The sequence below is a fragment of the Musa acuminata genome, chromosome BXJ1-4 (genome assembly GCF_036884655.1).
Source record: "Musa acuminata AAA Group cultivar baxijiao chromosome BXJ1-4, Cavendish_Baxijiao_AAA, whole genome shotgun sequence".
Classification (NCBI taxonomy): Eukaryota; Viridiplantae; Streptophyta; class Magnoliopsida; order Zingiberales; family Musaceae; genus Musa; species Musa acuminata.
The window spans coordinates 42,653,307-42,667,075 of NC_088330.1; the positions used below are offsets into that span (position 1 = coordinate 42,653,307).

At 40.8% G+C, this 13,769-nt stretch overlaps 1 protein-coding gene and 1 pseudogene across 2 annotated transcripts; one reads left to right on the plus strand and one right to left on the minus strand.

The window, feature by feature from the left end:
- Nucleotides 1-823: 823 nt before the first annotated feature.
- On the minus strand, nt 824-6,580 carry LOC103982352 (E3 ubiquitin-protein ligase APD2). 2 transcript variants are annotated; one of them, XM_009399263.3, is made up of 10 exons: nt 6,314-6,580; nt 6,133-6,239; nt 5,941-6,066; nt 5,756-5,852; nt 4,560-4,634; nt 4,399-4,481; nt 2,946-3,092; nt 1,800-1,863; nt 1,376-1,715; nt 824-1,260 (listed from the first exon to the last, which is right to left on the minus strand). In XM_009399263.3, exons 1-10 carry the CDS (start codon nt 6,531-6,533, stop codon nt 1,185-1,187), a joined length of 1,335 nt encoding a protein of 444 aa, XP_009397538.2. In that variant the 5' UTR covers nt 6,534-6,580; the 3' UTR covers nt 824-1,184. The 2 variants fall into 2 exon arrangements, with proteins under 2 accessions (XP_009397538.2, XP_009397537.2); XM_009399262.3 differs by having other exon boundaries at nt 1,800-1,872; nt 6,314-6,579.
- Nucleotides 6,581-10,501: 3,921 nt separating this feature from the next.
- LOC103982351 (probable inorganic phosphate transporter 1-8) lies at nt 10,502-13,073 on the plus strand (annotated as a pseudogene).
- The last annotated feature ends 696 nt before the right edge of the window (nt 13,074-13,769 follow it).

Sequence of the window (13,769 nt, forward strand, 5' to 3'; positions counted from 1 at the left end):
ATAAGAAAGGGGCTATTTCGGAAAAGTACTCGTTTAAACCGTCTCCAACGACTTTTCCCGCCATGAGAAGCTATGCTTCTATTTGAGTATCACTTCTTATGTACCTACACTGACTCACCCACCCTTGTCTACCGCGTAATGACAGGCTGAGATATACGGGTCCCGCTAGTGCGAGGCTTCAGCCATTGCTTCGGTTGGCTGCTTGTTGATTGGTGCGACGCTGCTGATGAAATTTATACTTGATCGTCTCGGCTTGGTCAATGTGTGGTAGGAAACCGATCCCGGTTCGATTTTACGGTCGGTGATTTGGTTAAAGGTGGACGGGATTTTAACAAAGATAAGTGTTACAGAATACCAAAATATTCTTTTTCTAAAACAAAACTGGACGTTTGGCTTATTGTTGGGATCTAAATCTGTATCAGAGATAGAAATCCAATCTAATTGATGTTTGGTTCATGTAGATGAATTAAAATCAAGATCCAAGTCAATACTAAATGATGTAGCAATAGATAACACAATTTAATTGATTTTATAATACTTTTATTCATCAGTAAAATATATGAGCATGCATGCTTTTCCTGTGTGTAGTAAGGATAACCTTTCCCACCCATATAGTTTTTCTGTGAATGGAGCTTTAACTATATATAAAAAATATATGATAATGTAGAATTATCAAATATTTTTACCGGTCTCAATGATGATAAAATATTCATGTAACTAATCATAAGTAATTGAGACTTAGGACTTTGAAAAATTAGGGAATAGGAGCAATGATATAACTTTGAAAAAACTTATCATCTACCAGAAACATAAATAGCAGCAGTGGAGCAGACAAAAATTCCAACTTAGAGCTCTTGAAAACAAAATACACAGTGAAAAGGCATTGATTATAGTTATACATCATATTATATTAGGCCTGTCAAACTATAATCACCATGTGTTTAACTTTATCCTGATCACTAAGAGGATCTGAACAACATTTTAGTCTTTAGAGTTTAAACTTCATGTAACGTCTAGCCTTTTCCACCAAGTAGGATTGAGATGCAATCTTATTAAGAAGCAGCACAATGAGGTTTCCAACTTATGTGCTTAGGATGATCTCAAGCCAACCACTACAATAACAGGGCATGCAAATTATATTACCGCGTGGAATTGCGAGTGGGGCATATTATCACCCATTCACTTCAAACTGCAAAAATTTTCCTCACTTTCTTCAACTTCCTCCGGCAGATGGGACATATGCCAGCCTCATCCAATATCCTGCATGATCAAGATATACTTGATCAGTCCCTGGTAGTTCATTTCTGAATTTGATGGAAATTATTAACTTCAAGGCAACGGCATAACCATTTCAATGAATTTGTAATAACATTACCTTGTCCCACATGTAAAGCACATGGCACAGTGTCCACAAGGAAGAAAGAAACAATCCCTCGGAGCATCACAGCAGATGGCGCAGAGCTCTTGGGAGTTGTTGATTTCCCCATCTTTAAGCAACTCTGGTCCTGTCGCAGGCTGCTCTTCAATATCTTCCTCATCATGGGAGACAGATTCATAGGATGATCCTAAGCTCTGACTGTCATCATCCTTGTTAGCAAGCAGAGGACGCCTCTCGGTTGTCACCTCTGCTGTTTGATGAGTAGTATTTTCTTGAGTGTCACACTGTAGACTGCTAAATATTTGGAACGCCATGAAAATCATTAGAGTCATCAGACCTACACCAGCCAAAAAAAAAAATCACTGAAGAATAACTACAGAATAATAGAAAGTTAGATAGGCAAGTAGGTAGATACAGTTACCTGATCCTGCAAAATAAGTAATCCACCGGGGCCCATATGACAGCTTAACATACCATTCACTAATCTGCATAGTCTAATGAGATGATGCATTAGTACCTCTGAACAAGAAGTTTCATGTGGCATTTCCAGTGATGAAACAACATGTTCGCACTTAAGAACCAACTCATAAGATCACTTAAGATCTACTAAACAAATCTAGTACATCAAGGGATCATGGTACTTATAATTTTTCCCCTTGGCAGGAAAGTAATTCATCATTTGAAACTGCATGCACTGATCAGGGGTCATAGATTCCAGGTTGCAATTAAAGGGCATAGGTGACCGTTAACCACCCCTTCAAGTTTATAAACAATGAGAAAAAGAGAGGGAGAGAGACACAGCAACAAGTACTACTTTTATCCAAAAACACTTTCAGTTGGCATCCTGAACAAAATCAGCAGCCATATCTTGCACGGGATTAGCTATGATTAGTTAAGCACAACTTAGACTAAGAGCTAAATGAGTTTGTGAAAAATTCAAAAAATAAAGAACAAGAACTGTGAAACAATTTGGTATTCTGTGAAGAAAGCTCTAATGCAATGCCAGGGAAATACCATGAGCTGATCCTCCAAACAACTGTTGTTAGAACTAATATGTAGGATGTGGAGCCATTTCATCTAATAAATAAATATATTGTTTCTTAATTAGCTTTTCCAATAAGATAGGGAAAATCATGAGTTATATGCCATCAAGAAATAACAAATGAAAAATCTTTAATTCAGTTCGTAAGGTTGACACTTTTAAAATTATATATGGATGTAGCTATGACTTGCAATTGCTTAGTCAAAATATACAAAACATCATATTTCCTCTTCAGTCTATTGAACAATAAATTTAAAGCCACAGAAAAGTTGGATGATAATGAGACTGGTAAGAGCTACATGCTATCTTATGTTTTTAAATTATTTTAATTCTAATGTTCATGAGCAAATCCTCTGTACGAACATCATAATCAATCAGTTAATGTTAGATGCATGACTTAGGCACTTGAAGCACTACAGGTCTGTATTCATTTGAATTTCCTTCAATATGCAAATGGAAAATGACTATTCTTGGAAGGAAGCATCTATATGCATAAGAAAAAAAGTCAAATGGTGAGGCTTTTACTGGGTCTGGGGCTGGAGTTGTTAGAATTGCAACATTGGCCCTTTGTAAGGACAACTTCAAAGCACAGAACCTATGATGTAGTGAACATTTGTAATATGCCCCAGTTGTATTGTACAAGACTGCCTGGATTCTGAAGGTTAGTTGAACCTGTTTCAAGAAACCAATGTTTGAGGAAAAATAATTCAAGATACACACTGAGATTAATATAGATGGAAAAAGCAGAAAACTAAAGTGAACTCATCAGGAAGTTTAACACTATTGCTAATATGCATCATATTCAATTTTATGTTTCAAATAACTATCAAAACAGATGCAATTCAAGTACAACAAAGAATTAGGGATTAAGTACTGATAGATCAAGAATAGCTGTGAAACATAGATGCAGTTAAGTTAGCTTGACCTGTCTTAAAGTTGTGATGCTAATACCACACACACCAGCTGCCTTGGTTCCTGGTAAATATATTTTCTTTGTCACAATGTCTTTTGTTAACATTGAAAGAGAAAAAAACTTAAAATTTCTCCTCTCCACTTAAATATAGCTTAACACAAATTTATTGGTTTAATTTCATTGACTTGATTAAATATTTTAGCCATTTCCTAGCTGTTTCACCTATTTCTTTTATTTAACGATTATTTTAATTTTAGGATAGTTTAACCATTTCCTTTTTTATGACTGTTTTTGTTTTATGTCCCTAAAACAGTTATGAAATAAAAGGTCTATATGTTGAAGCCCAATGACTTGGATTTTGTTGCAATTTTTTTATCATGCTATATTGATTTTGTTGCTCAGAGCTGAAAAACTTCATTAAGTCTCTCCATGAATGAGAGAGAGAAAGATAGAGAGAGAGAGAATTTTCATTGAACTGCCTGATTTCATAAAGCATACAATCCTGGACTGCAAAATCACCTAATATGCAATTTGCGGTTGGAAGGACCTGATAAAAAATTTGATCTTTGGAACTCATGGGGGTGTTAACAGTTAAGATTGAGAAAAAATGTGGTCTAAGTAGTCAGAATTAAAATAAGTTGAACATAAAGATTGAAAGACCACGATACCTACAGAATTATCTGCCTAGCAATTTGAAGGAACTTAATCCTCATAATTTCAAGAACACTACAGAAATGCAGTAATTGTCTAGGGTCAAACTGATGCTAGAGTGATATCCCTCTCCACTTGCAAGATTTTCCAGCTTCTCAAGTGAATGCACAGAATTTACCCATGCTCAAACTGCTCAAAAGCACCAATGCAGGAAAAACAATTTGCTCATTCAAGCCCTCAAGTACAAGCTGACAAAAATTGCAGTAAGAAACAAGGACACTAGTAGAATCTACAAATCTATGATAAAATATTTCACAAGAGTAAAGCATGATACTCTCCAGACTAAACTGTGATAATTCATTGAGTGCTATTATGAAATAAAGTAAAATAAAAGTTAGCAAATGCAATATGTACCTGGATTTCTATGTTGTTCAAATTACCCACAGCAATATAATAATCAGAAGGCTTGTCAATAGTCTGCTGAATTTTTCCATTACCTGTAATTGAATTGTCAAATTCAATCAACTTTCTAACTCCATCAGAAAGTTCTTAATGTCATTGCTTAAGAGCCTTACCATGTATGAGTGACCATGACAGTGTTGTATTAGGATGTGATGGTTGCTCAATCCATTGAACAAGGTTGTCCTTGCCTAAAACAAAAGTATTGGCCATTAGATCCGGGTGCTTGATCAGAATTTGCTTCAACCTGATGAACAGTAAATATAACTGCAATAATATATCTATTTTCTACTGAGACAGTAATTAGAAGGTGAATATAATTGAAAAATGGTATCCATGTGACTCTCCAATTTGCCTAAAACAAGGTAGATCCATTTATAAGCCATATAGATTTATAAAATGTGAATGATCATTAAGTTACATTTATCAATTACACTCTAGAAATGATTGTAGATGATTGTGTTACACAGACCGACTCAAATTTCAGCTGTTTCCCTTTGTTACGACTAAATATAAGATCATATTACCAGGACAATAACAATCTAATATGGTGCCTAACAACAATATCTTTTCCTAAATGAAAGAATAGCTGGGATATTAAGGCTTGTTCTCATTGTTTACTAGAAAATGATGCATAAAACAACAATGCTATTTTATAATTACCTGATCGTGATTTAATGTTACTGACATCATGAGGGGACAAATGCCCGATGTTTGTACACGAAGGACATCTTTAGATATTAACAAGTGTCATCAAACATGCAATTATTCATGGCCAAAAGCAAGAGGATGAGGATGTTTCAGAACTTTTCTTTTCTTGTGAAGGTACCAAAGGAATAAAAAGAGTGAAAAAAGAAGTTCATGCAACTAAATTTTCTATCAGCTCCTACAAGGGTTCAAGCTTGGGATCATCCTATGAAATCTACAAAAATGAGGTGGTTGCATTCCTCATGCAGCTTCAGGGGTTGGTATCCTAGTGCTGTGGTTCATGGCACTTCATAGTTACTAAAGAATAGATGACACTATTTACCAAGAGATGAAAAAATTTTCTCTGGGAGTGATTTGTGGTCATGAACTCATGATATTAAAGATATCATATTAAATTGTTGACCTTCCAGCCCGTTTGCTTCTGGATAACTAATAATAGCTCCTTATCATCCATTTTCCACTTTGGAGAACATTAATCCACATGTTTGATTCAGTAGGTGTCATGGCCTTTTATACTAAATTCTAACAAAAATCTGAGCCACACAATTGTAAGCTTCGCTGGTTAAACTTGTGTTATTGAGATAAAAGACAAGATGCTAATCACCTTGCGCGATGACGAGGATCAATGGGTATGTGCCATGTGATTTCACGCTGTAAGTAATCTCGACTTGAGCACCCTCGTTGAGATAGTATATCCATTCCTGCATCATGTAACCCACACTCTCCTGTTATTGAAACAAGCATGCGGAAAGCAATTATAAGCCTAAAGAAACATCCATCGAGTCTTGCCTGGAGGAAGTTGGATGGCATGGACACGTTTCGGTTCTCCGACCACGTCGTCAATACGTCGAGCGGCGGAGGCTCAAGAAACCCATACAGCGTCGGGACGAGCCTCAACCCCTCTTCCGCTTTAACCTGCAAAAAGCACGATGTAAACCATCGAAGCGGGGCATCGAGGCGAAGGATCTGGTGCCTGCCGACCTGTATATCCTGCACGAACCATGAATTGGCCCGCAGAATCCGGGAGGAATTCGGGCCCAAGACGAGGTTGGAGGAGCCATAGAAACCGAGGATCAACGTCATGGAGGCTGCCGGCTCAGAACATCAGTACCATCCTCGTAGAGGATCATGATTTAGGCAACAATCGCAAAGATGGGCGTACCGAAGAACCAGAATGTGAGGAGGATGACCAGGCAGGACCACGCGTCGTCTCTCGCCTGCTGTGAAGAGGCATCGGTGATCGAGATGCCGATGCGATAGGAGATGCTTGGACGCCGAGGAGGAGGCGGAGGCGGCGATGGTTGCGAGGAGGAAGAGGGAGAAAGAGGGCGAACAGAGGGGGAAGAAGAAGGGGGGAGCAAGAGGAGCGTCGGGGCGTCCATGTGGAGAGAAGTGGCTCAGTGAAAGCAGATTGAGCGGCCATGGAGGAGGGAACCAGAAAGAAGGGGCGGAAGAACGGCCAGTCAAAGCGGCCAACTCCCCTTCTCCTCCTTTCAACGGACCGAGAACGTTAGTTATAGTTTCTCCGGGTCGGGTTATCTAAGGGTGGCTCCGGACCCGAATCCTACAGTATCGGGTGGGCATTTCTCAAACCCGTTTCTTGATCTCATACGTATTCATACACTCAAGTCATATATAGTCCAAATCAAATAGAGTCTATAAAGCATAAATATTACATGTAACATCACTCATCTTACATGATTAGTCTTGTTCTTACATGCTTGTGGATCATAGGGGAGACAAACTTATAAAAAAACTAAGAAGAAAGAATTAGAGTTTTTTAGGAGAAAGAAAAAGACCTCTACTTTTTTTTTTTCCCTCTTTTTATTTATTTTATATTTTTATATTTTGTTTCTTTCTCTTTAAATTTCTTCTTCTATCATTTTTTATAGTTAATTCTTTAAATTTCTTAGTGGTTAGTATGTCATTGTATGATTGATATGTATCATGTTCGAATTTATTTCAGTTAGTTTTATCTGAATGGTTAGTGTATCATTGTATGATTGATATGTATCATGTTCAAATTTATATCAGAGTGTTTCGTACATCATTTAATATAATAAAAATAAATAAAAATTGATATAATTTTTTCATACCTGTGAAAAAAATAATTTTTTCTTCGGATTGGATGACCACAGCATGAACTTATTTAATTTTCACAAGTAAGACTAGAAATAGTTTTTCAGATCCAAACAAAAGGCTTTTATGGGAAAAAAAGGAAAAAAAAATGACACATTTCAAAGTTATTGACTGCTCAATTCAGTTGTCATTAGCAGCTGAACCTTTTTTTTTTTTTTGGCATCAGCTATGAGACTGAACAGATAAGTCCAATGATCCTCACAAAAAAAGTACAAAACTAAATAAAATAGAACATGACCTTCAAACTTCCAGATTAGAAGTAGAACACTTCAATGTGGGAAATCCATGACCATCAAATAAGCATTATAGCCCTCAGAATTCTTGACTCAGAATGCTCTGAAACCACTCCTCATATCCACAGGGAAGCTTCCTCAACATTGCTTTACGCTTCAAAACTCCAGAATGTGTTAGAAAATTCGGTGGGACCTCAGATGTGATGGGTGGCAAAAGAGCAGGAATTATAGTTTGGAACACATCAAGGGGAATGTAGGGTTTGCTGCATAACAATTTTGTGTGTGTTCAAAGAACCAGCTTTTTTGAGATACTGACATGATAAGAGTTCTGTTCTATGATTGACATACTGATGGTAATCTTATCAGAACAGTGGCAGCTCCGCTTGCATGCTAAGTCCTGTCAATCTATTTTAGAAGTGAAAATATAGATTCTCTGATGAGCTTACATTTCTTTTGGACAGATGGTTTTAGATATCAATGTTGATATATAGACCAAGAATTATCATCATATGCCTAACTTGTGCAATATGCTGATGAATTTAAATGAGATCTTGTCAGCATTGCTCATGAACAACTGATGCAAAAGGTTCACATACAAACTCTAAGAACAAGTGCAATGAATTAGACACTGTGTGGGTATCATCTGATTCTGTTTCTTCATCATCAGAAGTAGTGGACTCACATGGAACAACTCAGTAACATTTCTACATCTTCCCTGTTTGCAAAGTAAGCCCATCTCCAACACTTGCTCTGCATGTTTCATTCATTCACGCAGCACATTTCCCAGCCAGAATCCAAGCCTTCCTAAGTATTACTCTTGCTCTACAAAGAGAGAGAGAGAGAGAGAGAGAGAGAGTACAGAATCTCATGCTCTTTGAATGAAGCTTTGTTGACAGTCCATGTAAAAGTGCAGTGCATATAACCCTTCAAGCACAATTCAGGTTAATTCTATACTGTGCCAAATTAGTACACCACTTCATATCTGAATACCAAACAAATATCCTTCATGATCATGTTCTAATCTGCTAGTCCAAGTATATCCCAAGCATCTTCCCTTGGGATGAAGGAGAACAAGATGGGTGACTTTTGCTTACTTCCACGGATTTGTAGTTCCTCAAACATTAGTTTAAGATGGAGTTCTCTCCATGCACGCATGGAGGCATAAGTCTGTGACTTTGACTAACGGAACTCCTTGAGTTTTGTCCCTGTGCTTCAAGGAACAGTGACACTATCCACTGCACCAACAGTTTCTTGTGAAGGCTCTGAGCCATACTGTGCTTGTCTACCCACCCATGCGTGATCCAGAAAGCAGAAAGCAATGTCAGCTTTGAGACTTGAGAAAGGAGAAGTTGGCTTCTCATGGCTCTTTAAAGGTAACCCTCTTGTAGTTTCCTGCGAGGAGTTCTGTCCGAGCTTGACTTGTGCTATGTGTTGAAGTTATTTAGCCACAACGTTGGACCACCTTCTTTAGTTTCATTTTGGAGAGATTGGTCAAAAATGTGGAGCTTGACTTTTTTTTCTTGTACCTTCGTTTGAAGGTTATCTATCAGCACACAGCTCTCTTGTTCTTCCTTCCCAACTTGCTTGAACATTTTCTCACTTGTCTCTCGCATTTTGCTTGTGCAGGTTTAGTTCACTTGGTGAAGGAAGTAAGCTTCAAAGATACAGAGTGTGGCTTAAGCATGTCTTTGTGGAAATCGTGGCTGCTGTAGTCAAAAGTTGTGGATTTTGTCTCCCAACACAGCTTTGTCAAAGATATTGAGATCGTTTTGACTCTTGATTAATCATCTGACCATGTTTCTTCTGTTCATGAAGGCACTGATGAAAAATCAAAACATTCTTCCGATTTGGCTTTTCGATTGCAAATGATCTCACAGCCTACACTATGATGCCAAAATGATGCAAGCAATCTTTAAGCTTAAAGTTGTATAAACATATCGACAGTGTTTCGTCAATCATTTGAGATGGAGGCAGAGATGAAAAGTCAACCACGCTTCCTCCTTTGACAAATTATTATAAGAGATTGATATGATATATAGAATGGTGTTTTTTGTCTCTGCATGATTGATATGAGATAGAATGATTGACTTGCATTTCTCTGCATTCTTTCTGTATATCTCTTCCATGTACACATAAGGAATCAAAGTTTTAGATTAATTATTATAAAAAAATGATATGAGATACTAATAAATGACTTGCATTTCTTTGCATTATTAATCAAAGTAATATACTTAAACATCTTCAATCAGCTATGATCCAAGTTGGTGTCAATAACTCCATGGGATATTCTTCTATTGTTCCTGTGAACTTTGATACAGATATGATTTGTAAGATCACACAGGCTTCAGGGACACAAGAATATATTATCATTACTAGTTGTATTCACTGACTGCCGACTGCCGTGTAAACAAATGCATTGGTCGTATCTGAGAAAACTGGAGGGATACAGACAACTTAACCAAAGTGTTCTTTATGAGAAGAGTTGATTAAAGAGTATATCTTCTATTTATATAAACTTGTATTGTCATTGTTTAATCTTCCATAGTTGAACATACACATAATAAATGCGATGCTTAATCTCGCTGGTCCATTACACTAAACTATTGGTGTGGCTGCACAGAGAAAGCGAGAGAGAAGAGAAGCTTTAGCAACAAATAATCTGTGTCTCCATTTTTGATGTTTCAAGAGAGGAGAAGGTCAAGAAACGCGTCAATTGGGAAATGGCAATCACTACTTCCGCCACTATGGAAGGTGGGTAGTCAAAGATAGACGGCCGTCCAATATCCAATACTCGATATGACTAAAATACCCCTCCCGACTTCCAAACGTGAAGTGTACTGGTCAACTTCGAATACGCAAAATGACTAAAATATCCCCATCCTGAGGAAGCACGAAAGCAACGTGGGAACAGAGATGAGCTGTTTTCTTTTGTGGGCCCCTTCTCCTCGCAAGCACGGGGAAGCGTTGACCGCCGCGAACGCAAGCGAATATACCCGGAGATGCCTTCGCCCCCGCGAGTCCCGATGCCAATTAATACCTCCCTCCTCCCACCTTCGACTTCCACTGCTCTCCCCTCTCCGGCTGTCTGCAACCTGACCTCGGCTTCATCTCCTCCTCCTCCTCCCCCTCCTCTTACGGAGAAGGTAGTTGAACGTCTCCCACGTACGTCCCTTGCTGACACTCTTGTGTCCAGATGTACTCCATGCAGAGAGTCTTTTCTGATGATTTTAGTCAAGTTAAATCGCATGGAGTTTTGATCACCATTTCATGATCTTAGTTTATGTCTGTTTTGTGGCTTTATGACCTCTCTCCCTCTCTTTTGTGTTTTTGAGTAGTCAACGATGGTGCCATGACGAGAATATTCCTATTCGTTGTTTCTGGATTCTACCTTTTGAGGAGGAATCCCTGACCCTTCGACCGCCCAACTTTGTGGTTCTCCTCTTCTACATGCTTTTTCCCTTCAAAGGGTGTTGTTACGGTGTCTGTGACGGGATGTTGGGAACTCTTTCTGCTTGTCTTTCTGGCTCGTGTCTGCTGTGTTGATTTGATTTCTGAAACAGAGAGGAATTTTCTGAAGGATTTCATTATGATTTCATTATGAATTCTACGCCATTTAGGAATCGTTTTGTACTGATGCGACGTGCTACCACTACTTGCAGTTGGATGTGTTGAGAAGGAAGTAGGAAGGAGGACGAAGCGCGGCAACAATGGCAGGAGATCAGCTCCAAGTCCTCAATGCTCTGGATGTCGCCAAGACGCAGTGGTACCACTTCACGGCCATAGTCATCGCCGGCATGGGCTTCTTCACCGACGCCTACGACCTCTTCTGCATCTCCCTCGTCACCAAGCTCCTCGGTCGCATCTACTACTTCGACCCCAGCTCGGCGTCGCCCGGGACGCTCCCGCCCAACGTGGCTGCCGCTGTGAATGGTGTCGCCTTCTGCGGCACCCTCACCGGCCAGCTCTTCTTTGGGTGGCTCGGTGATAAGCTCGGCCGCAAGAAGGTCTACGGCATGACCCTCATGCTCATGGTCATCTGCTCCGTCGCCTCCGGCCTCTCCTTCGGCCACACCGCCAAGGGCGTCGTGGCCACGCTCTGCTTCTTCCGCTTCTGGCTCGGCTTTGGCATCGGCGGCGACTACCCGCTTTCCGCCACCATCATGTCGGAGTACGCCAACAAGAAGACCCGCGGCGCGTTCATCGCCGCCGTCTTCGCCATGCAGGGCTTCGGCATCCTCGCCGGCGGGATCGTCGCCATCGTGGTCTCTGCCGCTTTTAAGAACCACTTCGATGCGCCGACCTACGCCGTTGACCGTGCCGGCTCCACCGTGCCGGAGGCCGACTACATCTGGCGCATCATCCTCATGCTCGGTGCGGCGCCGGCGGCCCTGACATACTACTGGCGGATGAAGATGCCCGAGACCGCGCGATACACCGCCCTGGTCGCCAAGAACGCGAAGCAGGCGGCCGCGGACATGTCGAAGGTCCTCCAGGTGGAGATCTTGGAGGAGCAGGAGAAGGTCGAGCAGCTGACCATGAAGGAGGCCAACAGCTTCGGCCTCTTCTCCAGGGAGTTCGCCCGCCGGCACGGCGTCCACCTCGTCGGCACCACCACCACCTGGTTCCTCCTCGACATCGCCTTCTACAGCCAGAATCTCTTCCAGAAGGACATCTTCAGCGCCATCGGGTGGATCCCCAAGGCGGCCACCATGAACGCCATCGAGGAGGTGTTCCGGATCGCCCGGGCGCAGACGCTCATCGCGCTCTGCGGCACCGTGCCGGGCTACTGGTTCACCGTCGCCTTCATCGACACCATGGGCCGGTTCGCCATCCAGCTCATGGGCTTCTTCTTCATGACCGTGTTCATGCTCGGCCTCGCCATCCCCTACCATCACTGGACCACCTCGGGCAACCACATCGGCTTCGTCGTCATGTACGGGTTCACCTTCTTCTTCGCCAACTTCGGGCCCAACAGCACCACCTTCATTGTGCCGGCGGAGATCTTCCCGGCGCGGCTGCGGTCCACATGCCACGGCATCTCGGCAGCCGCGGGCAAGGCCGGGGCCATCGTGGGCGCCTTCGGATTCCTGTACGCGGCGCAGAGCCGGGATCCGACGAAGCGGGACAAGGGGTACCCTGCCGGCATCGGCGTCCGCAACGCGCTCTTCGTGCTCGCGGCATCCAATCTTGTGGGCCTCATCTTTACCTTCCTGGTGCCCGAGTCGAAGGGCAAATCGCTGGAGGAAATGTCCGGCGAGAACGAAGAGGAGCAGGACACCTCCTCCCCTGCTCCTTACGGCAGGACAGTCCCTGTTTAGCGTTAACCTCCGTCCTCGGTCGACCTGCGCTTCATTAAGCACACCCCAATCTGGTGATCCAATCTTGTGGTACTCTCATACATGTATGCAAACATATTCAGTGGCAAAAAGGTTCTATTGTTTGGAATTATGGACTTCAATGGTAACAATCGACGGAGGAAGAAGAAGAAGAAACATGTATTAATGGTATTGATTCAACCTTTAATGCTATAATCGAATCCATCACGATGAATCATGCAGTAAGATACTGCAATCTATATCCAATTAGCTCAGTAGCACATGGTTTGTGCATTATAGTATCAGCATCAGTACCGGAAGAGTTGACTGCTGGATAATCTCACTAGTATTCATACTTTGCGGATGTTGTTGGTTGGGTAGAATTAATTTCATTTTCATGAATTCTTATAAACTATGAAAACCTATGATAAATAAATAAGATCTCTAGTAATTAAATATGACACATCTCCTCAAAATAAATATTTTATAATAAATTAGGTTATTCATTTCTTGGTGAATTATAGATTTTGAATAAGTTTATTACTTTTAATCTTTTTTTTTCTACAGATCTGACTTTTGAGATGGCTCATCAGTTGACTTTGTGAAAACAACACCTTTTTTTAATTGAGTTTTGACTTTTGATCCATGACTCATTAGGCTACTCCTATGTTTGATTTGATACGACGACAATGAGCAATGATTAAATTATCATTATTAGGCAATGAATGATCCATTTTTGGCTGTTTAAGATGATAGTGATGTTTCAGTATTCTTCTTTTCTTCATTAGTTATCCTCATGTAATCCATCACTTGTACTGTTCATAATTATGGCAGGAATACTGCTTCTTATTTTATTTCTGTGTGCTAAATGATAGAGAGATAAGCATAAGTTAAAAGAAGACTACTTTGATGAGATAAGCATAATTAATTT